The 27793-nt window shown below is 44.6% G+C and overlaps 1 protein-coding gene and 1 pseudogene across 1 annotated transcript in view; one reads left to right on the top strand and one right to left on the bottom strand.

Annotated features, from left to right (window-relative positions):
* The window catches only part of LOC115145333 (inactive tyrosine-protein kinase transmembrane receptor ROR1-like), a 199174-nt gene extending 196701 nt beyond the window's left edge, over positions 1–2473 (bottom strand). Inside the window, exon 1 of the mRNA XM_029686827.2 lies at positions 2152–2473. Coding sequence (XP_029542687.1) covers positions 2152–2257 — 106 coding nt within the window. The 5' untranslated portion in view covers positions 2258–2473. The remainder of the gene's footprint in view (positions 1–2151) is intronic.
* A 21596-nt stretch (positions 2474–24069) lies between these two features.
* On the top strand, positions 24070–24939 carry LOC135561355 (uncharacterized; annotated as a pseudogene).
* Positions 24940–27793: the final 2854 nt, after the last annotated feature.

Here is a 27793-nt window from a genome sequence, read left to right as displayed (position 1 = left end):
ATACTGCTTAGCGATTTCAACACATGCCTCGGAGATCCAGTGTCAAACATAACATCACTATTTTGCACTAGCCAGACATGGGCAAAGAAATATCAAAAAGGTATCTTGCGACAAATGAAGGATATTTTGAAGACCAATGCATCCTTAACTACAACAACAGTCCCAGTAATGGTTACGGCAACGTTTTACATGCTACTATCTCAGTGATATGTGTTTCTTTATTTATTCAACCTTAGATGAATGCACTGACTGTAAGTCGCTCTGGACAAGAGCGTCTGCTAAATGACCACAATGTGGATGTTGAAAATGTGCATTTGCAAAGCACCACTGGGTATTATTCTAATGAGCTCCACCCTCAAACTATTTGTATTTGGATCAAATGTGGCCTTGTTTGGGGGCGGAGGTCAATCGAATAATATTCAGCAGTGTGCTTTGGAAGTGATCATTTTCACATTTACATTTTGGTCATTTAGCAGACGCTCACATCCAGAGCTACTTAATTTAATACAGTCAGTGTATTAAATTAAGGAAAACAAGAATAGGCCAGTCATAGCAAGTAAAAAGATTATGCTACCAGAATGTTGTAGTTAAGCGGGCTACTTGCTAGTATACATTTGTATTAGAAAATACATGTATTATAATTAAACTCTTACAAAATAGGCTACGTTAATTGTAGTTCGGGCCAGTGAAATACAAATGACAAAATAGGTATTAATAATATTAAAATAGCTATTTAAAATACATGTAACAGACGTCCTGCCTGTCATTGGCACTAGCTACCTGCACTGTAAATCTGCAACAGTTTACTAACCACAGTGCTTCCAATAATGCAATGTCAATTCTAGAAATAGAGTATGTTACTGTAGTCAGGAGTTCCAGTAATATGCAGTTCAATGTGTTCAAATTAAAGGTCCTGTAAATCTACCATAATTTACTGTCTTCTGTGCTGCCAGTAATTTATTGTAAATGTACAGGTACATACTGGCTACTGTGCTGCCAGTAAGTTACTGTAAAAATTACAGGCCATTTTTTACAGTGCAGCAAAAGTGGTCCCATCTCGCTGCAATATAATCAAATGTATTTATATGAAAACATACAAAATAATTGAGTAAAACTTTAACAAAACCACTTTCTCTGGGTCACTTTATGCTTAAAGCTGAAGTTGGAACAAGTGTGCAGACATTTGAACGGCATCTCTGCATCACCCCGAGGATGCAGGACAGAACATTCTCTGTCATCAGTTATGTGAAATGGTGCCAATTTTGTATTGTCACCATCTTTATTTGACAGAATAAAGAAAGGTGAAATCTTATAGTAATGTGTTTATAATTTGATTGTTAATATATTTAGAAAGCCCTATTGCCTCTCTTTTGATTTTTTTATATTTTCATAATATTTGTACATGTACTTGAGCTTGTGCCTCAAAAATGAGTACACCTCAGCAATTTATAACACTTTTTTACCAGAAAGGTGAGTTCCAGACCTTTCTAGAACTATGCATAATTACTAGTAGTACTAGTAGTTACTAGTAGGCACTCTCGTGATAAATAATTACTTTTGGGATTACATAGATTACATTTTAGATTACATTTAATTACAAATGGAGGGACCCACACAATGAACCTCCAGCTGGGAGTGAGATGGTTATCCCCTCCATCATCACCTGAGAAGAGAAGTCCCTTTGTCTTTCAATACTGGAGATTATACATCAATGTTTAAATTGGCTTTGTTTCAAATATAAAAGACTTGGCGGTGAACAATACTTGAACGCCTATTATGTAGCACCTTCCACAGATAATGTAGCTCTTGTTGTATACAGTAAGATATGTTATTATTAATGTAGCCTAATAAATTATAACACGTTTGTTTAAACAAGTAGCCTATTTTAAAGCCAAAGAAAACTAATTTAAAGTCCATATAACCATTTGAAAATCACCCCCCATAAATACACGAAACAATTACAATTAAAAAGAGGAAATTAAAATTGTTGCAGACACGTCAATCGAATAGATTGATATAGGCTAGCGACCAATAGACTAGATTTATATCACCATATTAATGGCTTAAAATATTAACATTAATGCCATAAAACGTTTCGTGTTTTTCTGCGACATTACATTGTAGCACCGTAATAAAAAGTCACATTCTTACTGGTCGCAGTCATCTCTAGAACGGCCTGGAGTAGCATGATGGCCCGGAGAATGTTGAGTTGACATCTCGGAAGACGGTCGGTCACTGTTGCCCGAGCAGGATACATTCCCCCGATTCTATTCTAATCCCTTTACATCCACTACAACCGTAAACGCACGTGTAAACGTTGATTTACAAATTAAAAGGCACAAAATGTATATAACAACTGTCCACGCAGTCGTCCTTTATCCCGTGTCTGTGTGTAATGTAAAGCACGAAGTTCCTTCTCTCTCTTTCCCTTCTCTCCTTCTCTCTCTCCTCCGGAGTCCCACTACTTTCCTTCGAGCTCTCAGCGCACGCTTCCAAAACTTCTATGCCGAGTGCGGCTTGCCTTGCACGAGCCATCTGGCTCTGATTAGGGTTGGATGTGTCGCCACCGTGTGTTGAAAATACATATTTCTTTGTGCAAGACCTGCAAGACCGACAAGAGTCTTCAGATCGCGCCTACTGTATTTTTCACATACCGTTTATGACTTATTCATTGAGCATACAGTTTATTACAACTTGTTAATTCACATATGACTATATTTATTAAGCAATAAGGCCCGAGGAGGTGTGGTATATGGCCAATACACCACGTCTAAGGTCTGTCCTTACGCAGGACCCTTAGCCTTGGTATATTGGCCAAATATCACAAACCCCCGAGGTGCTTATTTCTATTATAAACGGGTTACCAACGTAATTAGAGCAGTAAAAATAAATGTGAGGCTGTACTTCAGGTATTGCAAAAGTGTGTGTAAATCGATTAATCATACCACAAAATCGTATCAACAGTTCCAAAATCGCCTACAAAAGACTACACTACTGCAACGTGATACCTTACCTCAAACATATTTTTACCACAAGGACAGACACAAGTATGTTGATTTGGGTGAAATAAATTACGCCAGTACACTCAACAACAACAACAAAAAATGCTGGGTGGAAAACAATCCAAATTGGGTAGATATTGGACAGAACACATGTTGAGTTATTTTGACCCAGCCAGTTGAGTCACAAACACAAACAACCCATTGTTTTATTTAAATTGGATCGTTGATGCTGGGTTATTGCACTACCATTCACCAGGTCAGATCAGAAGACTGGAGGTGACCCAACCGATAGTTGTTTCTGGTCACATGTAAGAGTACATGTCAATTCACTTAATCTGTTCTGTTGTATTTTTAACACTGTTAAGGTGGAGCACTGACACTTTTGTAGGTTTAATAAGGGCTTATACAAGAATGTGAGTTATTTAAGCGCCCAAGCCAGGGTTTCCCAAGCTCTGTCCTCGTGACCCCAAGGGGTGCATGTTTTAGGTTTTGCTGTTGCACAGCTGATTCATCTAATCATCAAGCGTTGATCATTTGAATCAGCTGTGTGGTATTAGGGCAAAAACCAAAACATGCATCCCTTGGGGTCCTGAGGACCGAGTTTGGGAAACACTTGCGAAAGCATATCCCAACTTTGGGATAGTTACTACTACTTTCTTATAATATTAAATAAAGTTATTCATTTTTATATTAAAATATATAATACGCAAATAAAGTACAGGAGAAATGAAATTGGCAATATACAAACTTAACACGATGAACACGAATGACATTTCCTCTCATGGGTGGCCAAAAATAACTATCTGAAAGCCACGCTCCCAATATGCCATGCCTTTGGATTACCCAAACGTAGGTTAATTTAAATTTCACTTTTCATGCTAGGGTGACACAGCAGATTGGTATTTTTAACGTAATCCATAGGTTATTTTCAGGTGGCGTGGCCTATTGGGGGCATAGCTTTCAGATATTTTAATATACATTTATTTAACATTAATATTTAAATATCATAATAAAGTGGGAAATATCCCAATATTGGGATACACATAGGTGCTTGAGGCACTCAACTTGTGTAAGCCTCACTAATGTACAACATTTTCAGTGCTAAACCTTCACATTTGTTGACAATACAACAGAACAGATGAACCAGAATTAAATTTACTCTCATACTCTCATAGGTGGCCATAAATAATTGTCTGTAAACCACAACTCCAGTCTTCTGATCTGACCCAGTGGATCAACGCTCAATGACCCAACTAAGTGACCCAACGTGTGTTCTGTCCACTATATAGCCAGAGCTGGGTTGTTTTTAACCCAGCATATTTTGTTGTTGTGTATACACAATGTTGGAGCACAACTAAGAGGTTGAAATTTGTAACGCATGGAATGAGACATCACACACTAAATCCACCCAGGGCCAAATATTGTAGAGCTTACAGGCTAGACTAGAGGTTATTCATTTATTTCTAAGCAGGGGAAGGTAGATTAAGGGAAAGACAGGGGAAAAGAGGAATGAAGGGAGAGGAACAAGAATCATTTAAGTTATTTTACAACACACACCTACCCTGTACAATCCAGGCCTCCAACTCACTGAAAGTAATGTGCTTATAATCTATTCCAAACCTTTATCAAATCCCATCACCATCTCCCAACTATACACCCGGTTAAATTTGACCATACACACTTCACGCTTCAGACACACACTTTATCAGTGTCAAAGTCGTGTTTCTAGATACTGAGGGGGAGAGAAAAGTGAATGGTAGCAATTTAGCGTCTCCGGGTCCCACATCCTGCCTGCTCCTGCTCGATAGGCCATCTGGCGGCAGAGTAGCGAGGCGGGAGCGGGTTGAGCACTCCAACGTTTGAAGTGACAGGGCTGGGATGACTCACGAGCCCACCGCTTCACGTCCCATTTCCCCACTACTTGTCAGCCCTGGCTTGTTGGCTGGGACCCATGTCAGCCTATAGAACCTGATCAAAACCTTCCCACTCCCCCAGACAGTGTTCTTTGGTAAGGTAGTTTGGTTCTGATATAACATAAGACAGATAGGGATTGTCAGTGGATCTTCTGGAGTGGTTTCAGCATTCCTATATAAACCCCAGTCCCTTGGCATGCCTCTAACAAAAGAAAGGATGGTTGTTTGATGAAAAGGGAGAGACGTTAGGATAATATGGTGAAATCCATGGTTACCATAATGACACACCATTGACTTGACACTCTCACACACACACACACACACACACACACACACACACACACACACACACACACACACACACACACACACACACACACACACACACACACACACACACACACACACACACACACACACATTATGACCACTATTAACTGAAACTGAAACTTAAGGTTACTTGGGTAACCCCGGTTCTCTGATATTATGAATGAGATATCTCACAGTGGGATTCATCATAATCTCTAAGTAGCTCGAAGAATAAAATCAGACACATCTGTTGTAGACAGACAGGTCGATTGGCGAATGAGGGAGCCCCTCCCTTCATACTAAAGAGCCATTCGCCCGCCCTCTGGATCATTCTCGAGCATGCCGGAACTTCCTCACTCTCTTACAGTAGTGCTTCTCAATTATTTTCTGTTACGCCCCCCCCCCCCCCTAGGAAGAAGTAAACATTTTGCGCCCCCCAACTCTCCGCTGAGCCTGTAAATAGTATCATTTGTCTATAAAATTGTTATAAGTACACCTCTGCATAACATTGTATCCTTATTAACATTAAAGAAAAAATATATTTAAAAAATAAAGAAATATAGATCAACTTACAACAAAGAATAACTTTATTAACATTGTTTTTTAGTCTGTAACAGAAAAGACTTCAAGTTCATCAATTTGCCTGAAATTTTAAAACAAACCTCAGGCCTTATTTAAACTGTAAACCTTTTTTGACCATTTGATACTGAAAAATAAAATAAAATATAATCAATAAATAATAATACATTCAAATTGATCAGCAACTTTAACTCAGGAGCACAATATATGAAACAAACCTATAAAACAAAAATGAATAAAACAATTTGTGCTGATTTTTTAAAATCAGAATGAGGAAGTCAGGATTAATGGCTACAATGAGCACATTTTGCAGAGCACAGCTTGAACAGGTTTTTGCACTGAGCAATTTGGTACGCCACCTTATATGATGCTAACAGTGCTCGTTGGTTTACTGAAGTAGCATTCACAAAGCGGGACTATTGTTGGCAATATTCTGCACGTTTTCGCTGAAAAAACTCAAGCGGCTTATCAGCGTGGTTGGGGTGTAATGTCTTTAAGTAAGAAATAATAAATTAAAGTAACAAATAATTAAAGAGCAGCAGTAAATAACAATAGCAAGGCTACAGTATATACAAGGTGTACCGGTAGAGAGTCATTGTGGGGGCACCGGTTAGTTGAGGTAATTATGTACATGTAGGTAGAGTTAAAGTGACTATGCATAGATAATAAACAGAATAGCAGCAGTGTAAAAGAGGGGGGGCAATGCAAATGGGTAGCCATTCAATTAGCTGTTCAGGAGTCTTATGGCTTGGGAGTCGAAGCTGTTGAAAAGCCTTTTGGATCTAGGCCTGGTGCTCCGGTACCACTTGCCGTGCGGTAGCAGAGACAACAGTCTATGACTAAGGTGGCTGGAGTCTTTGACAATTTTTAGGGCCTTCCTCTGACACCGCCTGGTATGGAGGTCCTGGATGGCAGGAAGCTTGGCCCCTGTGATGTACTGGGCCATACACACTACCCTCTGTCGTGCCTTGCGGCCGGAGGCCGAGCAGTTGCCATACCAGGCAGTGATGCAACCAGTCAGGATGCTCTCAATGGTGCAGCTGTAGAACTTTTTGAGGATCTGAGGACCCATGCCAAATCTTTTCAGTTTCCTGAGGGGGAATAGGTTTTGTTGTGCCCTCTTCACAACTTTCTTGGTGTGCTTGGACCATGATAGTTTGTTGGTGATGTGGACACCAAGGAACTCGAAGCTCTCAACCTGCTCCACTACAACCCTGTCGATGAGAATGGGGGGCGTGCTCGGTCCTCCTTTTCCTGTAGTCCACAATCATCTCCTTTGTCTTGATCACTTTGAGGGAGAGGTTGTTGTTCTGGCACCACACGGCCAGGTCTCTGACCTACTGCCTATAGGCTGTCTCATCGTTGTCGGTGATCAGGCCTACCACTGTTGTGTCATCAGCCAACTTAATGATGGTGTTGGAGTCGTGCCTGGCCATGCAGTCATGAGTGAACAGGGAGTACAGGAGGGGGCTGAGCACGCACCCCTGAGGGGTCCCTGTGTTGAGGATCAGCGTGACGGATGTGTTGTCACCTACCCTTACCACCTGGGGGCGGCCCATCAGGAAGTCCAGGATCCAGTTTTCAGAGGGAGGTGTTTAGTCCCAGGGTCCTTGGTGTTGAACGCTAAGCGGTAGTCAATGAATAGCATTCTCACATAGGTGTTCCTTTTGTCTGTGTGGGAAAGGGCAGTGTGGAGTGCAATAGAGATTGCTTCATCTGTGGATCTGTTGGGGCGATATTATAGACTCAGACAGGGAGAGGTTGAAAATGTCAGTGAAGACACTTGCCAGTTGGTCAGCGCATGCTCGGAGTACACGTCCTGGTAATCCGTCTGGCCCTGCGGCCTTATGAATGTTAACCTGTTTAAAAGTCTTACTCATATCGGCTATGGAGAATGTGATCACACGGTCATCCAGAACAGCTGATGCTCTCATGCATGTTTCAGTGTTATTTGCCTCGAAGTGAGCATGTAATGTATCACTAGCCACTTTAAACAATGACACTTTTATATGTTTACACATCCTACATTACTCATCTTATATGTATATACTGTACTCTATACCATCTACTGCATCTTGCCTATGCCGTTCTGTACCATCACTCATTCATATATTCATATATATTAATATTCATATATATTCATATATAAAAATATATGTACATATTCTTCATCCCTTTACACTTGTGTGTATAAGGTAGTTGTTGTGAAATTGTTAGGTTAGATTACTCGTTGGTTATTACTGCATTGTTGGAACTAGAAGCACAAGCATTTCGCTACACTCACATTAACATCTGCTAACCATGTGTATGTGACAAATAAAAATATATTTTGATTTGAGCATAGAAGTAATTTAGCTCGTCTGGTAGGCTCGTGTCACTGTTGGAGAGCATAGCAGGATTTCTAATAAGCTTCCGGGTTAGAGTCCCGCTCCTTGAAAGCGGCAGCTCTAGCCTTTAGCTCAGTGCGGATGTTGCCTGTAATTCATGACTTCTGGTTGGGGTATGTATGTACTGTCACTGTCGGGACAACGTCATCGAAACACTTATTGATGAAGCCAGTGATTGATGTGGTGTACTCCTCAATGCCATCAGAAGAATCCCGGAACATGTTCCAGTCTGTGCTAACAAAACAGTCCTGTAGTTTAGCATCTGCTTCATCTGACCACTTTTTTATTGACAGAGTCACTGGTGCTTCCTGCTTTAGTTTTTGCTTGTAAGCAAGAATCAGGAGGATAGAAGTATGGTCAGATTTGCCAAATGGAGGGTGAGGGAGAGCTTTGTATGCGTCTCTATGTGTGGAATAAAGGTGGTCTTGAGGTTTTTTTCCCTCTGGTTGCACATTTAACATGCTGGTAAAAAGGAGGTAAAACAGATGTAAGTTTCCCTGCATTAAAGTCCCCGGCCACTAGGAGTGCTGCCTCTGGATGAGAGTTTTCCTGTTTGCTTATGGCCGTATACTGCTCATTGAGTATGGGCTTAGTTCGGTTATTGGCCCAATGCTCTAACCACTAGTGTTGTGGTTGCAGGTTCACCTGGAACATCTAAAGCCTTTTCATTCAGGGTGTTGCTATAGGCCACCAAGTACTAACAGTCACTATTTTAATACTATGTATGAAATGATTGATAGTGTATGTGATGTAAACAGCGAGGTCTACTTTCTTGGGGACCTGGAGACCTTCTCATCAAGCTGTCCTCTTAAGAGGAAGCTTCTCACTGTAACCAGTGCCTGTAAGCCCCCATTCTCATCGACGGGGCTGTAGAGGAGCAGGTTGAGAGCTTCAAGTTCCTTTGTGTCCACATCAATAACAAACTAGAATGGTCCAAACACACCAGAAAGATTTGGCATGGGTCCTGAGATCCTCAGAAGGTTCTACAGCTGCAACATCGAGAGCATCCTGCATCACTGCCTGGTACGGCAATTACTCGGCCTCTGACCTCAAGGCACTGCAATGGGTAGTGCATACGGCCCAGTACATCACTGGGGCTAAGCTGCCTGCCATTCAGGACCTCTACACCAGGCGGTGTCAGAGGAAGGCCCTAAAAATTGTCAAAGACCCCAGTCATAGACTGTTCTCTCTAGTATCGCATGGCAAGCGGTACCGGAGTCTAGGACAAAAAGGCTTCTCAACCGTTTTTACCCCCAAGCCATAAGACTCCTGAACAGGTAATCAAATGGCTACCAGGACTATTTGCATTGTGTGCCCTCCCCAACCCCTCTTTTACGCTACTGCTACTCTCTGTTCATCATATATGCATAGTCACTTTAACCATATCTACAAGTACATACTACCTCAATCGGGCTGACTAAGCGGTGTCTGTATGTAGCCTCGCTACATTTATAGCCTCGCTACTGTATATCGCCTGTCTTTTTACTGTTGTTTTATTTCTTTACTACCTATTGTTCACCTAATACCTTGTTTTGCACTATTGGTTAGAGCCTGTAAGTAAGCATTTCACTGTAAAGTCTACTACACCTGTTGTATTTGGCGCACTTGACAAACTTTGATTTGATTTAATCTGGTTCAGGTTATTAATCAACCTACCAGGAGGGTGTTTACAAGATCATCCAGATGTATTTATCACGTTTTTACTAAGATAACTTTGTTCTGAAGCTGTATCTGTACCCCTTGGATGCAGTGATCACAATATAGTGGCTATATGCAGGAAAGCCAAAGTTCCAAAAAGCTGGGCCTAAAATACAAAAGATCTTATTGTGACTCTTATGTGGAAAATATGTATTGGTCTGATGTGATTAACGAGGAGGATGCAGATGTTGCACTTGATGAATTCATACAAATTCTTCCAATTATTGATAAACGTGCACCTGTTAAGAAACTGACTGTCAGAACTGTTAAGGCTCAATGGATTGATGAGGAATTGAACAACTGTATGGCAGAAAGAGATGGGCCAAAAGGAGTAGCTAATAAATCTGCTTTGCATATCTGACTGGCTGACTTACTGCAAATTGAGAGATAATGTAACAGAACTCAACAAAAAAGCAGAACAAACGGTATTATGGAGCCAAGATCAATGATATAACTTGGGAGTAATTTAAATGATGTTTTTGGCAGAAAGACAAATTCGACTCCCCTCTTTCATCGAATCAGATGGCTTATTCATCACAAAACCATTTGATGTTGCCAATTATTATTTTAACGATTACTTCATTGGCAAAGTGGGTAAACTTAGGCAGGAAACGCCAACAACGAACAGTGAGCCATAGCACTGATGTACAAAAAAGCTAATAATTAAAGAAAAGCATTGCAAGTTTGAATTTTGTAAAGTTAAAGTGTGGGAGAGGTGGACAAAGTATTCTTATCGATCAATAATGACAAACCTGCTGAGATTGACAACTTAGATAGAAAGCTACTGGGGATGGTAGCTGACTCTATAGCCACTCCTATCTGTCATATCTTTAATCTGAGCCTAGAGGAAAGTCTTCGTCCTCAGGCCTGGAGGGAAGCCAAAGTCATTCTGCTACCCAAGAGTGGTAAAGCAGCCTTTACTAGTTCTAACAGCAGACCTATCAGCTTGCTGCCAACTCTTAGCAAACAATTGGAAAAAAATGTTTCTGACCAAATACAATGCTACTTCTTTGTAAACAAATTAACAACAGACTCTCAGCATGCTTATAGAGAAGGGCACTCAACATGTACTCCATTGGCACAAATGACTGATGATTGGTTGAAATAAATCGATAATAAGAAGATTGTGGTGGCTGTACTGTTAGATTTCAATGAACGGTGTGGCTGTTGACCAAGTTGAGGAGACTAGATTTGACCATGACAGTTTACAATCTATCTGTTGTGACCACCATTTGCCTCATGCAGTGTGACACATATCCTTCACGTAAAGTTGATCAGGCTGTTGATTGTGGCCTATGGAATACTGTCCCACTCCTCTTCAAAGGCTGTGTCGAAGAACTGTTCTCTTTCTTATAGGGGCATGATGGTCCATTACCTCAGTGAGCAAATCAATAAAACATTGTGTAGCGTGATTTAAATCATCCTCTAGATAAATCAGCAGCCAAATCATTTAGAAATAACTCATGATTAAATATTTTAACATTTCTTTTGACCACAATCCTAGGGGGTTTCTTTGGAACCTTGGTGTTCGTGGTTATGGTCACAATATTATGGTCTGTCCAGCCCTTAAAAGGTATATGATTCTGAATATACAGTGCAACACCCCCACCATTCCTGTTCCTGTCTCTTCTCAGTAGACTATATCCTTGAATGTTCATTTGCCCATCATTTACAGATGCATCTAAATGTGTTTTGTTCAAAGCCAAAATATGACCAAGTTAAAAACCTCATGTATTTTGTTAGGAAGGCTACATATATTAACCTGAGCTATATGCAACCCTTTCCTTGTCAAGTGGAGATTAATAGAGCATGTATCCATTATAGTTGTCATGATACACAACACACAAACTAAAAATTTGAACATTAAATGAAAATAACCAGGGAGTTACTCTAGAGTCCCGATACAATTGCCCGTTGATATAAAGTTTATCCATCACCATGGAGACTCGTTAATTCAGGCAACGCTTTTCCTTCATGATGGGATATGGTTTTTTCTCCTTTGATCTCGGTGGGGAAGTGATCATTCATTCCAAAATCAGTGTCTCTGAGTTCTCTGCCCACGTTCTTCGTCATTTCCTTTGACTTAAATTTGTCAAAACATGCAATAATAGCCCGTGGTCTATTTCCAGAGGCCTTACCTATTCTATGGACTCTGGAGAAAGTGGTCTATTTCCAGAGGCCTTGCCTATTCTATGGACTCTGGAGAAAGTGGTCTATTTCCAGAGGCCTTGCCTATTCTATGGACTCTGGAGAAAGTGGTCTATTTCCAGAGGCCTTGCCTATTCTATGGACTCTGGAGAAAGTGGTCTATTTCCAGAGGCCTTGCCTATTCTATGGACTCTGGAGAAAGTGGTCTATTTCCAGAGGCCTTGCCTATTCTATGGACTCTGGAGAAAGTGGTCTATTTCCAGAGGCCTTGCCTATTCTATGGACTCTGGAGAAAGTGGTATATTTCCAGAGGCCTTGCCTATTCTATGGACTCTGGAGAAAGTGGTCTATTTCAGAGGCCTTACCTATTCTATGGACTCTGGAGAAAGTGGTCTATTTCCAGAGGCCTTGCCTATTCTATGGACTCTGGAGAAAGTGGTCTATTTCCAGAGGCCTTACCTATTCTATGGACTCTGGAGAAAGTGGTCTATTTCCAGAGGCCTTACCTATTCTATGGACTCTGGGGAAAGTGGTCTATTTCCAGAGGCCTTACCTATTCTATGGACTCTGGAGAAAGTGGCCTATTTCCAGAGGCCTTGCCTATTCTATGGACTCTGGGGAAAGTGGTCTATTTCCAGAGGCCTTGCCTATTCTATGGACTCTGGGGAAAGTGGTCTATTTCCAGAGGCCTTACCTATTCTATGGACTCTGGAGAAAGTGGTCTATTTCCAGAGGCCTTGCCTATTCTATGGACTCTGGGGAAAGTGGTCTATTTCCAGAGGCCTTACCTATTCTATGGACTCTGGAGAAAATGGTCTATTTCCAGAGGCCTTACCTATTCTATGGACTCTGGAGAAAGTGGTCTATTTCCAGAGGCCTTACCTATTCTATGGACTCTGGAGAAAGTGGCCTATTTCCAGAGGCCTTGCCTATTCTATGGACTCTGGAGAAAGTGGTCTATTTCCAGAGGCCTTGCCTATTCTATGGACTCTGGAGAAAGTGGTCTATTTCCAGAGGCCTTGCCTATTCCATGGACTCTGGAGAAAGTGGTCTATTTCCAGAGGCCTTGCCTATTCTATGGACTCTGGAGAAAGTGGTCTATTTCCAGAGGCCTTGCCTATTCTATGGACTCTGGAGAAAATGGTCTATTTCCAGAGGCCTTACCTATTCTATGGACTCTGGAGAAAGTGGTCTATTTCCAGAGGCCTTACCTATTCTATGGACTCTGGAGAAAGTGGCCTATTTCCAGAGGCCTTGCCTATTCTATGGACTCTGGAGAAAGTGGTCTATTTCCAGAGGCCTTGCCTATTCTATGGACTCTGGAGAAAGTGGTATATTTCCAGAGGCCTTGCCTATTCCATGGACTCTGGAGAAAGTGGTCTATTTCCAGAGGCCTTGCCTATTCTATGGACTCTGGAGAAAGTGGTCTATTTCCAGAGGCCTTGCCTATTCTATGGACTCTGGAGAAAATGGTCTATTTCCAGAGGCCTTACCTATTCTATGGACTCTGGAGAAAGTGGTCTATTTCAGAGGCCTTACCTATTCTATGGACTCTGGAGAAAGTGGCCTATTTCCAGAGGCCTTGCCTATTCTATGGACTCTGGAGAAAGTGGTCTATTTCCAGAGGCCTTGCCTATTCTATGGACTCTGGAGAAAGTGGTATATTTCCAGAGGCCTTGCCTATTCCATGGACTCTGGAGAAAGTGGTCTATTTCCAGAGGCCTTGCCTATTCTATGGACTCTGGAGAAAGTGGTCTATTTCCAGAGGCCTTGCCTATTCTATGGACTCTGGGGAAAGTGGTCTATTTCCAGAGGCCTTGCCTATTCTATGGACTCTGGAGAAAGTGGTCTATTTCCAGAGGCCTTACCTATTCTATGGACTCTGGGGAAAGTGGTCTATTTCCAGAGGCCTTACCTATTCTATGGACTCTGGAGAAAGTGGCCTATTTCCAGAGGCCTTGCCTATTCTATGGACTCTGGGGAAAGTGGTCTATTTCAAGAGGCCTTGCCTATTCTATGGACTCTGGAGAAAGTGGTCTATTTCCAGAGGCCTTACCTATTCTATGGACTCTGGAGAAAGTGGCCTATTTCCAGAGGCCTTGCCTATTCTATGGACTCTGGAGAAAGTGGTCTATTTCCAGAGGCCTTGCCTATTCTATGGACTCTGGAGGAAGTGGTCTATTTCCAGAGGCCTTGCCTATTCTATGGACTCTGGAGAAAGTGGTCTATTTCCAGAGGCCTTACCTATTCTATGGACTCTGGAGAAAGTGGCCTATTTCCAGAGGCCTTGCCTATTCTATGGACTCTGGAGAAAGTGGTCTATTTCCAGAGGCCTTACCTATTCTATGGACTCTGGAGAAAGTGGTCTATTTCCAGAGGCCTTGCCTATTCTATGGACTCTGGGGAAAGTGGTATATTTCCAGAGGCCTTGCCTATTCTATGGACTCTGGAGAAAGTGGTCTATTTCCAGAGGCCTTACCTATTCTATGGACTCTGGGGAAAGTGGTCTATTTCCAGAGGCCTTACCTATTCTATGGACTCTGGAGAAAGTGGCCTATTTCCAGAGGCCTTGCCTATTCTATGGACTCTGGGGAAAGTGGTCTATTTCCAGAGGCCTTGCCTATTCTATGGACTCTGGGGAAAGTGGTCTATTTCCAGAGGCCTTACCTATTCTATGGACTCTGGAGAAAGTGGCCTATTTCCAGAGGCCTTGCCTATTCTATGGACTCTGGAGAAAGTGGTCTATTTCCAGAGGCCTTGCCTATTCTATGGACTCTGGAGAAAGTGGTCTATTTCCAGAACCTTGCCTATTCTATGGACTCTGGAGAAAGTGGTCTATTTCCAGAGGCCTTACCTATTCTATGGACTCTGGGGAAAGTGGTCTATTTCCAGAGGCCTTACCTATTCTATGGACTCTGGAGAAAGTGGCCTATTTCCAGAGGCCTTGCCTATTCTATGGACTCTGGAGGAAGTGGTCTATTTCCAGAGGCCTTGCCTATTCTATGGACTCTGGAGAAAGTGGTCTATTTCCAGAGGCCTTACCTATTCTATGGACTCTGGAGAAAGTGGCCTATTTCCAGAGGCCTTGCCTATTCTATGGACTCTGGAGAAAGTGGTCTATTTCCAGAGGCCTTACCTATTCTATGGACTCTGGAGAAAGTGGCCTATTTCCAGAGGCCTTGCTTATTCTATGGACTCTGGGGAAAGTGGTCTATTTCCAGAGGCCTTACCTATTCTATGGACTCTGGAGAAAGTGGCCTATTTCCAGAGGCCTTGCCTATTCTATGGACTCTGGGGAAAGTGGTCTATTTCCAGAGGCCTTGCCTATTCTATGGACTCTGGGGAAAGTGGTCTATTTCCAGAGGCCTTACCTATTCTATGGACTCTGGAGAAAGTGGTCTATTTCCAGAGGCCTTGCCTATTCTATGGACTCTGGGGAAAGTGGTCTATTTCCAGAGGCCTTACCTATTCTATGGACTCTGGAGAAAGTTGCCTATTTCCAGAGGCCTTGCCTATTCTATGGACTCTGGGGAAAGTGGTCTATTTCCAGAGGCCTTGCCTATTCTATGGACTCTGGAGAAAGTGGTCTTTTTCCAGAGGCCTTGCCTATTCTATGGACTCTGGAGAAAGTGGTCTATTTCCAGAGGCCTTGCCTATTCTATGGACTCTGGAGAAAGTGGTCTATTTCCAGAGGCCTTGCCTATTCTATGGACTCTGGAGAAAGTGGTCTATTTCCAGAGGCCTTGCCTATTCTATGGACTCTGGAGAAAGTGGTCTATTTCCAGAGGCCTTGCCTATTCTATGGACTCTGGAGAAAATGGTCTATTTCCAGAGGCCTTACCTATTCTATGGACTCTGGAGAAAGTGGTATATTTCCAGAGGCCTTACCTATTCTATGGACTCTGGAGAAAGTGGCCTATTTCCAGAGGCCTTGCCTATTCTATGGACTCTGGAGAAAGTGGTATATTTCCAGAGGCCTTGCCTATTCCATGGACTCTGGAGAAAGTGGTCTATTTCCAGAGGCCTTGCCTATTCTATGGACTCTGGGGAAAGTGGTATATTTCCAGAGGCCTTGCCTATTCTATGGACTCTGGAGAAAGTGGTCTATTTCCAGAGGCCTTACCTATTCTATGGACTCTGGGGAAAGTGGTCTATTTCCAGAGGCCTTACCTATTCTATGGACTCTGGAGAATGTGGCCTATTTCCAGAGGCCTTGCCTATTCTATGGACTCTGGAGGAAGTGGTCTATTTCCAGAGGCCTTGCCTATTCTATGGACTCTGGAGAAAGTGGTCTATTTCCAGAGGCCTTACCTATTCTATGGACTCTGGAGAAAGTGGCCTATTTCCAGAGGCCTTGCCTATTCTATGGACTCTGGAGAAAGTGGTCTATTTCAGAGGCCTTACCTATTCTATGGACTCTGGAGAAAGTGGCCTATTTCCAGAGGCCTTGCCTATTCTATGGACTCTGGGGAAAGTGGTCTATTTCCAGAGGCCTTACCTATTCTATGGACTCTGGAGAAAGTGGCCTATTTCAGAGGCCTTGCCTATTCTATGGACTCTGGGGAAAGTGGTCTATTTCCAGAGGCCTTGCCTATTCTATGGACTCTGGGGAAAGTGGTCTATTTCCAGAGGCCTTACCTATTCTATGGACTCTGGAGAAAGTGGTCTATTTCCAGAGGCCTTGCCTATTCTATGGACTCTGGGAAAGTGGTCTATTTCCAGAGGCCTTACCTATTCTATGGACTCTGGAGAAAGTGGCCTATTTCCAGAGGCCTTGCCTATTCTATGGACTCTGGGGAAAGTGGTCTATTTCCAGAGGCCTTGCCTATTCTATGGACTCTGGAGAAAGTGGTCTTTTTCCAGAGGCCTTGCCTATTCTATGGACTCTGGAGAAAGTGGTCTATTTCCAGAGGCCTTGCCTATTCTATGGACTCTGGAGGAAGTGGTCTATTTCCAGAGGCCTTGCCTATTCTATGGACTCTGGAGAAAGTGGTCTATTTCCAGAGGCCTTGCCTATTCTATGGACTCTGGGGAAAGTGGTATATTTCCAGAGGCCTTGCCTATTCTATGGACTCTGGAGAAAGTGGTCTATTTCCAGAGGCCTTACCTATTCTATGGACTCTGGGAAAGTGGTCTATTTCCAGAGGCCTTACCTATTCTATGGACTCTGGAGAAAGTGGCCTATTTCCAGAGGCCTTGCCTATTCTATGGACTCTGGAGGAAGTGGTCTATTTCCAGAGGCCTTGCCTATTCTATGGACTCTGGAGAAAGTGGTCTATTTCCAGAGGCCTTACCTATTCTATGGACTCTGGAGAAAGTGGCCTATTTCCAGAGGCCTTGCCTATTCTATGGACTCTGGAGAAAGTGGTCTATTTCCAGAGGCCTTACCTATTCTATGGACTCTGGAGAAAGTGGCCTATTTCCAGAGGCCTTGCCTATTCTATGGACTCTGGGAAAGTGGTCTATTTCCAGAGGCCTTACCTATTCTATGGACTCTGGAGAAAGTGGCCTATTTCCAGAGGCCTTGCCTATTCTATGGACTCTGGGGAAAGTGGTCTATTTCCAGAGGCCTTGCCTATTCTATGGACTCTGGGGAAAGTGGTCTATTTCCAGAGGCCTTACCTATTCTATGGACTCTGGAGAAAGTGGTCTATTTCCAGAGGCCTTGCCTATTCTATGGACTCTGGGGAAAGTGGTCTATTTCCAGAGGCCTTACCTATTCTATGGACTCTGGAGAAAGTTGCCTATTTCCAGAGGCCTTGCCTATTCTATGGACTCTGGGGAAAGTGGTCTATTTCCAGAGGCCTTGCCTATTCTATGGACTCTGGAGAAAGTGGTCTTTTTCCAGAGGCCTTGCCTATTCTATGGACTCTGGAGAAAGTGGTCTATTTCCAGAGGCCTTGCCTATTCTATGGACTCTGGAGAAAGTGGTCTATTTCCAGAGGCCTTGCCTATTCTATGGACTCTGGAGAAAGTGGTCTATTTCCAGAGGCCTTGCCTATTCTATGGACTCTGGAGAAAGTGGTCTATTTCCAGAGGCCTTGCCTATTCTATGGACTCTGGAGAAAGTGGTCTATTTCCAGAGGCCTTGCCTATTCTATGGACTCTGGAAAATGGTCTATTTCCAGAGGCCTTACCTATTCTATGGACTCTGGAGAAAGTGGTCTATTTCCAGAGGCCTTACCTATTCTATGGACTCTGGAGAAAGTGGCCTATTTCCAGAGGCCTTGCCTATTCTATGGACTCTGGAGAAAGTGGTATATTTCCAGAGGCCTTGCCTATTCCATGGACTCTGGAGAAAGTGGTCTATTTCCAGAGGCCTTGCCTATTCTATGGACTCTGGGGAAAGTGGTATATTTCCAGAGGCCTTGCCTATTCTATGGACTCTGGAGAAAGTGGTCTATTTCCAGAGGCCTTACCTATTCTATGGACTCTGGGGAAAGTGGTCTATTTCCAGAGGCCTTACCTATTCTATGGACTCTGGAGAAAGTGGCCTATTTCCAGAGGCCTTGCCTATTCTATGGACTCTGGAGGAAGTGGTCTATTTCCAGAGGCCTTGCCTATTCTATGGACTCTGGAGAAAGTGGTCTATTTCCAGAGGCCTTACCTATTCTATGGACTCTGGAGAAAGTGGCCTATTTCCAGAGTCCTTGCCTATTCTATGGACTCTGGAGAAAGTGGTCTATTTCCAGAGGCCTTACCTATTCTATGGACTCTGGAGAAAGTGGCCTATTTCCAGAGGCCTTGCCTATTCTATGGACTCTGGGGAAAGTGGTCTATTTCCAGAGGCCTTACCTATTCTATGGACTCTGGAGAAAGTGGCCTATTTCCAGAGGCCTTGCCTATTCTATGGACTCTGTGGAAAGTGGTCTATTTCCAGAGGCCTTGCCTATTCTATGGACTCTGGGGAAAGTGGTCTATTTCCAGAGGCCTTACCTATTCTATGGACTCTGGAGAAAGTGGTCTATTTCCAGAGGCCTTGCCTATTCTATGGACTCTGGGGAAAGTGGTCTATTTCCAGAGGCCTTACCTATTCTATGGACTCTGGAGAAAGTGGCCTATTTCCAGAGGCCTTGCCTATTCTATGGACTCTGGGGAAAGTGGTCTATTTCCAGAGGCCTTGCCTATTCTATGGACTCTGGAGAAAGTGGTCTTTTTCCAGAGGCCTTGCCTATTCTATGGACTCTGGAGAAAGTGGTCTATTTCCAGAGGCCTTGCCTATTCTATGGACTCTGGAGGAAGTGGTCTATTTCCAGAGGCCTTGCCTATTCTATGGACTCTGGAGAAAGTGGTCTATTTTCAGAGGCCTTACCTATTCTATGGACTCTGGAGAAAGTGGCCTATTTCCAGAGGCCTTGCCTATTCTATGGACTCTGGAGAAAGTGGTCTATTTCCAGAGGCCTTACCTATTCTATGGACTCTGGAGAAAGTGGCCTATTTCCAGAGGCCTTGCCTATTCTATGGACTCTGGGGAAAGTGGTCTATTTCCAGAGGCCTTACCTATTCTATGGACTCTGGAGAAAGTGGCCTATTTCCAGAGGCCTTGCCTATTCTATGGACTCTGGGGAAAGTGGTCTATTTCCAGAGGCCTTGCCTATTCTATGGACTCTGGGGAAAGTGGTCTATTTCCAGAGGCCTTACCTATTCTATGGACTCTGGAGAAAGTGGTCTATTTCCAGAGGCCTTGCCTATTCTATGGACTCTGGGGAAAGTGGTCTATTTCCAGAGGCCTTACCTATTCTATGGACTCTGGAGAAAGTGGCCTATTTCCAGAGGCCTTGCCTATTCTATGGACTCTGGGGAAAGTGGCCTATTTCCAGAGGCCTTGCCTATTCTATGGACTCTGGGGAAAGTGGTCTATTTCCAGAGGCCTTGCCTATTCTATGGACTCTGGAGAAAGTGGTCTTTTTCCAAAGGCCTTGCCTATTCTATGGACTCTGGAGAAAGTGGTCTATTTCCAGAGGCCTTGCCTATTCTATGGACTCTGGAGAAAGTGGTCTATTTCCAGAGGCCTTGCCTATTCTATGGACTCTGGAGAAAGTGGTCTATTTCCAGAGGCCTTGCCTATTCTATGGACTCTGGAGAAAGTGGTCTATTTCCAGAGGCCTTGCCTATTCTATGGACTCTGGAGAAAGTGGTCTATTTCCAGAGGCCTTGCCTATTCTATGGACTCTGGAGAAAATGGTCTATTTCCAGAGGCCTTACCTATTCTATGGACTCTGGAGAAAGTGGTCTATTTCCAGAGGCCTTACCTATTCTATGGACTCTGGAGAAAGTGGCCTATTTCCAGAGGCCTTGCCTATTCTATGGACTCTGGAGAAAGTGGTCTATTTCCAGAGGCCTTGCCTATTCTATGGACTCTGGAGAAAGTGGTATATTTCCAGAGGCCTTGCCTATTCCATGGACTCTGGAGAAAGTGGTCTATTTCCAGAGGCCTTGCCTATTCTATGGACTCTGGAGAAAGTGGTCTATTTCCAGAGGCCTTGCCTATTCTATGGACTCTGGAGAAAATGGTCTATTTCCAGAGGCCTTACCTATTCTATGGACTCTGGAGAAAGTGGTCTATTTCCAGAGGCCTTACCTATTCTATGGACTCTGGAGAAAGTGGCCTATTTCCAGAGGCCTTGCCTATTCTATGGACTCTGGAGAAAGTGGTCTATTTCCAGAGGCCTTGCCTATTCCATGGACTCTGGAGAAAGTGGTCTATTTCCAGAGGCCTTGCCTATTCTATGGACTCTGGAGAAAGTGGTCTATTTCCAGAGGCCTTGCCTATTCTATGGACTCTGGAGAAAGTGGCCTATTTCCAGAGGCCTTGCCTATTCTATGGACTCTGGAGAAAGTGGTATATTTCCAGAGGCCTTGCCTATTCTATGGACTCTGGAGAAAGTGGTCTATTTCCAGAGGCCTTACCTATTCTATGGACTCTGGAGAAAGTGGCATTGCGCACAACATCAGTGGGCAGTTTTAGTTTAGTTGACATAAAGTCTCGGACTGTGTCCTCACAGCCTCTGCTGTTGTCATTCTCCGGTATCCCTGAGAATATTAGATTGTTCCGCATTGATCGACATTGTACATCAAGCAATGTTTCTTTAAGTTGTTTGTTCTCACTTTGCACCACCTCCACCTTGCTATGAACAGAGTCTACAGTACATTTCAGCTCCACCTTGCTATGAATAGAGTCTACAGTACCTTTCAGCGCAGTGTTCTCTTTCCTTAGATCATCAATCTGGCATTGGCTGAATTCGAGACTGGCACATAATGCATTGATGTCCTCTCGTAATATATCCAAGATATCAAGTTTGGCAATCCTTTCATTGATGGATTTTAACAAGTCCACATCCATATCAGTAAACCTCTCCCCACTCGCCCTCTTACTAGGGGATGGTTTGGTTCCATCGTTGATACCTATTGGCCAACCTGGTTTTGTTTTGTTTTGTAGATTTGTTTGGTTGTCCTTGACAATGCTTGAATCCTCCGAAACCAGCGACATGTTTCTTTGAGTTCGTAAGTATCTCTCGTCAATGAATCGTTCAAGCTCTTCAATGGGTTCTAAATCATCCCGTGTGTTTACAGAATTAAGCACAAAAACAAACTGTTCAGCTAAATTATTCGCTATTCAGCTTGTTCAGTCCTTTGATTGATGAGCTTCATTCATGATTAACGGCGCTACGCATCAAAAAAGACTGACAAAAATCGACAACTCTTTGGACAAAATTAAAACAGACTGTTGACATTGTTGAACGCATGTCTGGTTGAATCTCTACTTTATATGTATAGCAAGACAAGCGTTGAAACATATGACATGAGTTAAATTACATTGGCGTTGATACTCCTCGCCCCAATCTGCAAATTCAATTATTTTACTGACATCTCTGCAGTGACTCGGTGACAAAACATCAATGAACTCAGTGTATTAATTTGGATTTGCCTCTGTCTCCTTTGGGACCCCCTAATCACTGTCCAATGATATTGATATTCACCAGATAATTTACGTTGCTTGAAGGTGTGCAGTTGAGGTTACACTACTGAGTGCAGGTTTTTTAGCTTTGTGTTGTGTGACTTTACCGCGAGGAAAGTTTTAGCTTGAGGTAAAAATGAGCTTTGCCTCTTTTTCTTCATTTTGTCTCCTGTGGTAGCTAGCATCACAAGGATAGCTGCTGCAAGGCTTAGCTAACTTGGCTAGCTCACCCAAGGCTAGCTATCCTACCAACTAGCTCGCTCTCTCGTTTAGCTCAATCCACTACAGTGCCACGTTGTCTAGACCGACCGTCCTAGCTTCACTGCCTATCGGTCAAGAGCCACGCTTTGGCTAACTTTGTTCTAACTAGCTAGGCTACTAGCCCACAAGGTGAATGATAGCTAACTTGACATTGTTAAAAGATTTGCTTCTCCGGTTAGCACTGTGCTAACTAGCTAGGCTACTCGGCCAAGTGGCGAACCCTAAATACGTTTCACTTTGTTCTCTGATTAGCTGTTTTTTGCCATGGAGCCTGCTAGCTCAGCCCAAGGGGCAACCATATCAGGCAAGAACATGCACCCCCTTGTGTGTCATTTGCCTCGGTCTTGAACATGCGGAAGCAGCGTTCGACAACACCCGGTCATGCATCCATTGTGGAAATTTTGCTGCTAACACTCTACACCAAAGACTGCGCAGAGCAGCTCAACATGGTTTGTCTCCCACACTGCATTCAAGCAGGGAGACTAGCTCACAAACCAAGCCCTCATGGACCGACATCATGTATGGCTATCCCGAGGACCTTCACCCACTTTTCCAGGGCTTGGCCCTGGAGGAGGGGGAAGGGGACCTCATCACCGACGAAGACGATGGCAAGGGCAAGACCGACCTCCTCCAAGCAGTAGAGGAGGAAGAGGACTAGGAGGCGCAAGCTGTTACCTCTAGGCGCTCTTCCGCCCTTAGCGGGGCATCGGTGGAGGATGACAGATATTCACTCATTTATGTATGCAAACGGGCAGCGACCAGACTCAATATTGAGTGGCCTGAACCTGTGGGAGGTGAAATAGCAGAGAGGGACTGTACGATGGGAGGAAACACCTCTCTTTCACCGTCTCAGGCAATTAATTCTCCCAGCTATCCCAGCTTGCATGGCGGAAGCCAAATGCATTTGGCAAACCCTTGGGACAAACCCTCCAAACTAGACTTTTTGCTAGCATGAATGTCTAGGACAACCACCCCAACGCCAGTGTCTTGTCAGTACAGGTACTTTTTGCCTTGATAAGATAGAGCGCTTCTCTGCGTCTATCTACCAAAGGGTCTACGTGTCTGCTAAACGTTCTGTACGGGCGTTGAACGTTATGTCCCTACTGCTGGCTTACCAGGCAGATTTGATGCTACATGCATAATCTCCTAGCTATCGGGCAAGCCTAACCCAGACCCTTGGGAGGAGATCTGTGTCGTCACCTTCAAGCATTCAGGTGTGCCATTCAAGGCTGTGGCCATGCCATGAGCCTTGCAGTGGTAGGGGAGAGAGCATTGTGGCTCAACTTGTCCAGCCTGTTAGACATTGAGAAAGATTTCCTTGACGCTCTTGTTGAGCCGAAGTAACTATTTGGGCCGGCTGTCGCCGCCATTTGGCAGAAGTGTGAACTTTAAAAGAATTCTGCCTGCCCCGTAGACCTGGAAATCGTGGCTACCCGGCCTAACCCTCCACGAGCCAAGACTCCAGCAACATAGTGGGCATCGACCCCACAAACAGGGGCCGACAGTGCAGCCGCATCGAGGTCCCGCCCATTTGATTCCCCTGTGGGGAAGAAGGGGCAACCGACTTAGGGGTACACCCCCTGCGGCAAAGAGCGGCAGCCAACAGTTCACCCCGTGTTCTGGCCTGCCACCTCCGGGAGTGAGGCACATCTCTGCTCCTAGAACCCTTCCCATTCTCATGTGTTTGCTCTAATGGAAGACAGGGAATCCACTCTGCCCCTGAGTGCACTCTGTGCCATGGCTCTTTCCCTGGCTCTAGTTCAAGCTGCCGGGGCAGGGAGACTAATTGTCAATCGACACCAAGCACTGTCCCCATGTTCTGCGCATGTGCAGTCCAGCCCTGGGTCTGGTCCAAGGTCACAAATGGGTACAGACTGCAGTTCACTCTGGGTCCACCGGTTTTCAACTGAATTTTGGAATCAGTAGAGACTGCCGACTCGGCATGCATACTAGAGCAGGAAATCACCTCTCTATTACGCAAAGGGGGCTCTCAGGGCGATACCAGCGGCAGAGAGCCACCTCGGTTTTCACTACCGGTACTTCCCAGTTCCCCAAAATGGGGGAGGGGTTCACCCCATTCTGCAACTACGGGTCCTCAACAGCTATCTGACTAAGTTCACGTTCCGTATGTTTATGTTCAATGTGCTGTCTCACTCAATTTGTCGAAGCGACTGTTTCACCTTAGTTGACCTGCAGGACGCTTATTTTCACATAAGCATCCTGACAGCACACAGGATGTTTGTAAGGTTTGCTTTTCAAGGCACAGCCAACGAATACCCTGCTGTCCCTTTCGGGCTAGAGCTACATCTGGTCAGAAAGTGTGTAGAGGCAGCCCTCACACCCATGAGAAACAAGGGGCTGAGAGTTCCCACCTACAAAGACGATTACCTCCCATCCCGGGAGAAAGCGGTATGAGACACAACTTCCCTTGTAACCCACCTCTAAAAAGAGCTGTTTGATGCCAACACAGAGACTAGAATACTTAGGCGTAATGTTGGATTCTTTTTTACCAGGCAACACTCTCGGTCGACCACATCACGACCACATCCCGACAGTGGCACTCCCTGTTCCACAGGGGGCCCTCGGTCACGTTCAACACGTGCCTCCGAGTGCTGAGGTTGATGATGTCCACCATCGTAGTAGTACCGCTTGGCCTACTGAGGATGAAAGACTTCCAGTGCTAGGTGTTTGCCCAACGTCTGTGTACACAGCGTCACCTCGCATGTCTCTTAGCTCCCCGCCACTGGAAGGGGCCTTCTGTCTTTGTTATTGGCAACTCCCCTAGGAGTAGTGTGGACCCCACATCTTCGCATTGCTCACATACTGTAAATTAACTTGAATTGTTCACAGTGTATTTTTTACATTTATTTTTTACTGAAACTCTTCGGAATTGTCATGTTTTGATCAGAAAGGACAATAAGACATTACGGACAATCAACCACTGACTATTCGTCAGGATTATTCTGTGGAGCTACTGTCCCTACGTGTGACTCATGTCCCGGGCTTACTGAACGTAGGAGCAGACTTGTCCAGAGGGAATCCCCATCAAGGGGACTGGAGACTCCATCCCCAACTGGTGAAACAAATCAAAGAGATACAGTCAAGCATCTGTCCACGCACTGCCCGTTGTTCTTTGCGCTAGCAGGAAACCCACCACTGGGGGTGGACGTGCTGGCAAACACTTGGCCAAGCGGGTTCCATTATGCTTTCCCTCACCTCAGCCTCATACTCTCCACACTCTAGCCAGAGTGAGGGAAGAAGGCTTGTCCCTCATCTTGGTAGACCCATGATGGCAAGGCAAACTCTGGATAGCGATCAGCCTTGACAACTCCCGTTATACAGGGACCTGCTGACCCAAGCGAACTGAGATATTTTCCACCCTCTCCTGGACGCCATGGCCCTATGTCCCGTGAGAGGTTAAATCTGGATGCAACGGGCCTGCCTCTTGGAGTCATTGAGACTATCCAGAGTTCTAGGGGTCCTCCTACACTCACTGTATGGAAACTAGTGGTGCATTTTCTGAGAAGTGGTGTTGGGCATCCCCTCATACTTTTATGAGATTTATGACATCACTGCACCTTCATTGGTGCATACTGTACTCCGTGTCAGGGCCTCTGAGGGTTGATATGTGAGACTGCCTGGCTTCGGAGAGCATGTGCAATACGACAGTTGGGCATATTCCACTGTGAGATATTATTGAAACAAATAATTGAAAGATAACTTGAGTAAGACCGGTTCTTTGATATATCACCACATTCCCCTACTGCAGTCCTTCTCAAATAGTGTGGCGCGCCCCCCTGGGGGGGCTCGGAGCGATGCCAGGGGGGACACGTGTGACCCCGGGGAACATGCTTTTTTCCCCCTGCCGGAGTAGGGTTTTTTTGCACCGAACAAGAGCACACAGCACAGAGCAAGATATATGAAGTGCAGATAACCAACCCTTAAGAGACAACATGGAAAAATATTGAACAGGGATGAAAAGAAAGGCGGACAGAGACGGAGATAATGACACAAACGTAAGTCTCCTGAAAGCTGTGACTACGGTGGGAGACGAGGAAATATGAGGAAGCGTATGTAGCGCTTGGCTTCACTGTGACTACGGTGGGAGACGAGGAAATATGAGGAAGCGTATGTAGCGCTTGGCTTCACTGTGACTACGGTGGGAGACGAGGAGATATGACGAAGCGTATGTAGCGCTTGGCTTCACTGTGACTACGGTGGGAGACGAGGAAATATGACGAAGAGTATGTAGCGCTTGGCTTCACTGTGACTACGGTGGGAGACGAGGAAATATGAGGAAGCGTATGTAGCGCTTGGCTTCACTGTGACTACGGTGGGAGACGAGGAAATATGAGGAAGCGTATGTAGCGCTTGGCTTCACTGTGACTACGGTGGGAGACGAGGAGATATGACGAAGCGTATGTAGCGCTTGGCTTCACTGTGACTACGGTGGGAGACGAGGAAATATGACGAAGAGTATGTAGCGCTTGGCTTCACTGTGACTACGGTGGGAGACGAGGAAATATGAGGAAGCGTATGTAGCGCTTGGCTTCACTGTGACTACGGTGGGAGACGAGGAGATATGACGAAGAGTATGTAGCGCTTGGCTTCACTGTGACTACGGTGGGAGACGAGGAAATATGAGGAAGCGTATGTAGCGCTTGGCTTCACTGTGACTACGGTGGGAGACGAGGAGATATGACGAAGAGTATGTAGCGCTTGGCTTCACTGTGACTACGGTGGGAGACGAGGAAATATGATGAAGCGTATGTAGCGCTTGGCTTCACTGTGACTACGGTGGGAGACGAGGAAATATGACGAAGCGTATGTAGCGCTTGGCTTCACTGTGACTACGGTGGGAGACGAGGAAATATGACGAAGAGTATGTAGCGCTTGGCTTCACTGTGACTACGGTGGGAGACGAGGAGATATGACGAAGAGTATGTAGCGCTTGGCTTCACTGTGACTACGGTGGGAGACGAGGAGATATGACGAAGCGTATGTAGCGCTTGGCTTCACTGTGACTACGGTGGGAGACGAGGAAATATGATGAAGCGTATGTAGCGCTTGGCTTCACTGTGACTACGGTGGGGGACGAGGAAAGACCGGTATGTTTACTGTGTTTAAAAATGTTGGCAGTGGACAGCATGAAGCCAAATAAATTAAGGCGTCACTTAACACATTTTTTTTTTAAACTGCGTTGTTGGTTAAGGGCTTGTAAGTAAGCATTGCACTGTAAGGTAAGGTCTACACCTGTTGTATTTTGCGCATGTGTCAAATACAATTAGATTAGATTTTAATGTCTGCAAGAACACAGTGGTCTCCATCATTCTTAAATGAAAGAAGTTTGGAACCACCAAGACGCTTCCTAGAGCTACACTTCCTGAGCAATTGGGGAAGAAGGGCCTTGGTCAGGGAGGTGACCAAAAACCCCATGGTCAGTCTGATGGAGCTCCAGAGTTCCTCTGTGGAGATGGGAGAACTTTCCAGAAGGACAACCATCTATGCAGCACTCCACCAATCAGGCCCTTTATGGTA

The sequence above is a fragment of the Oncorhynchus nerka genome, linkage group LG17 (genome assembly GCF_034236695.1).
Source record: "Oncorhynchus nerka isolate Pitt River linkage group LG17, Oner_Uvic_2.0, whole genome shotgun sequence".
Taxonomy (NCBI): Eukaryota; Metazoa; Chordata; class Actinopteri; order Salmoniformes; family Salmonidae; genus Oncorhynchus; species Oncorhynchus nerka.
Note: the sequence above shows the minus strand (reverse complement) of the source record. Positions and strands in the feature narration are given on the sequence as shown.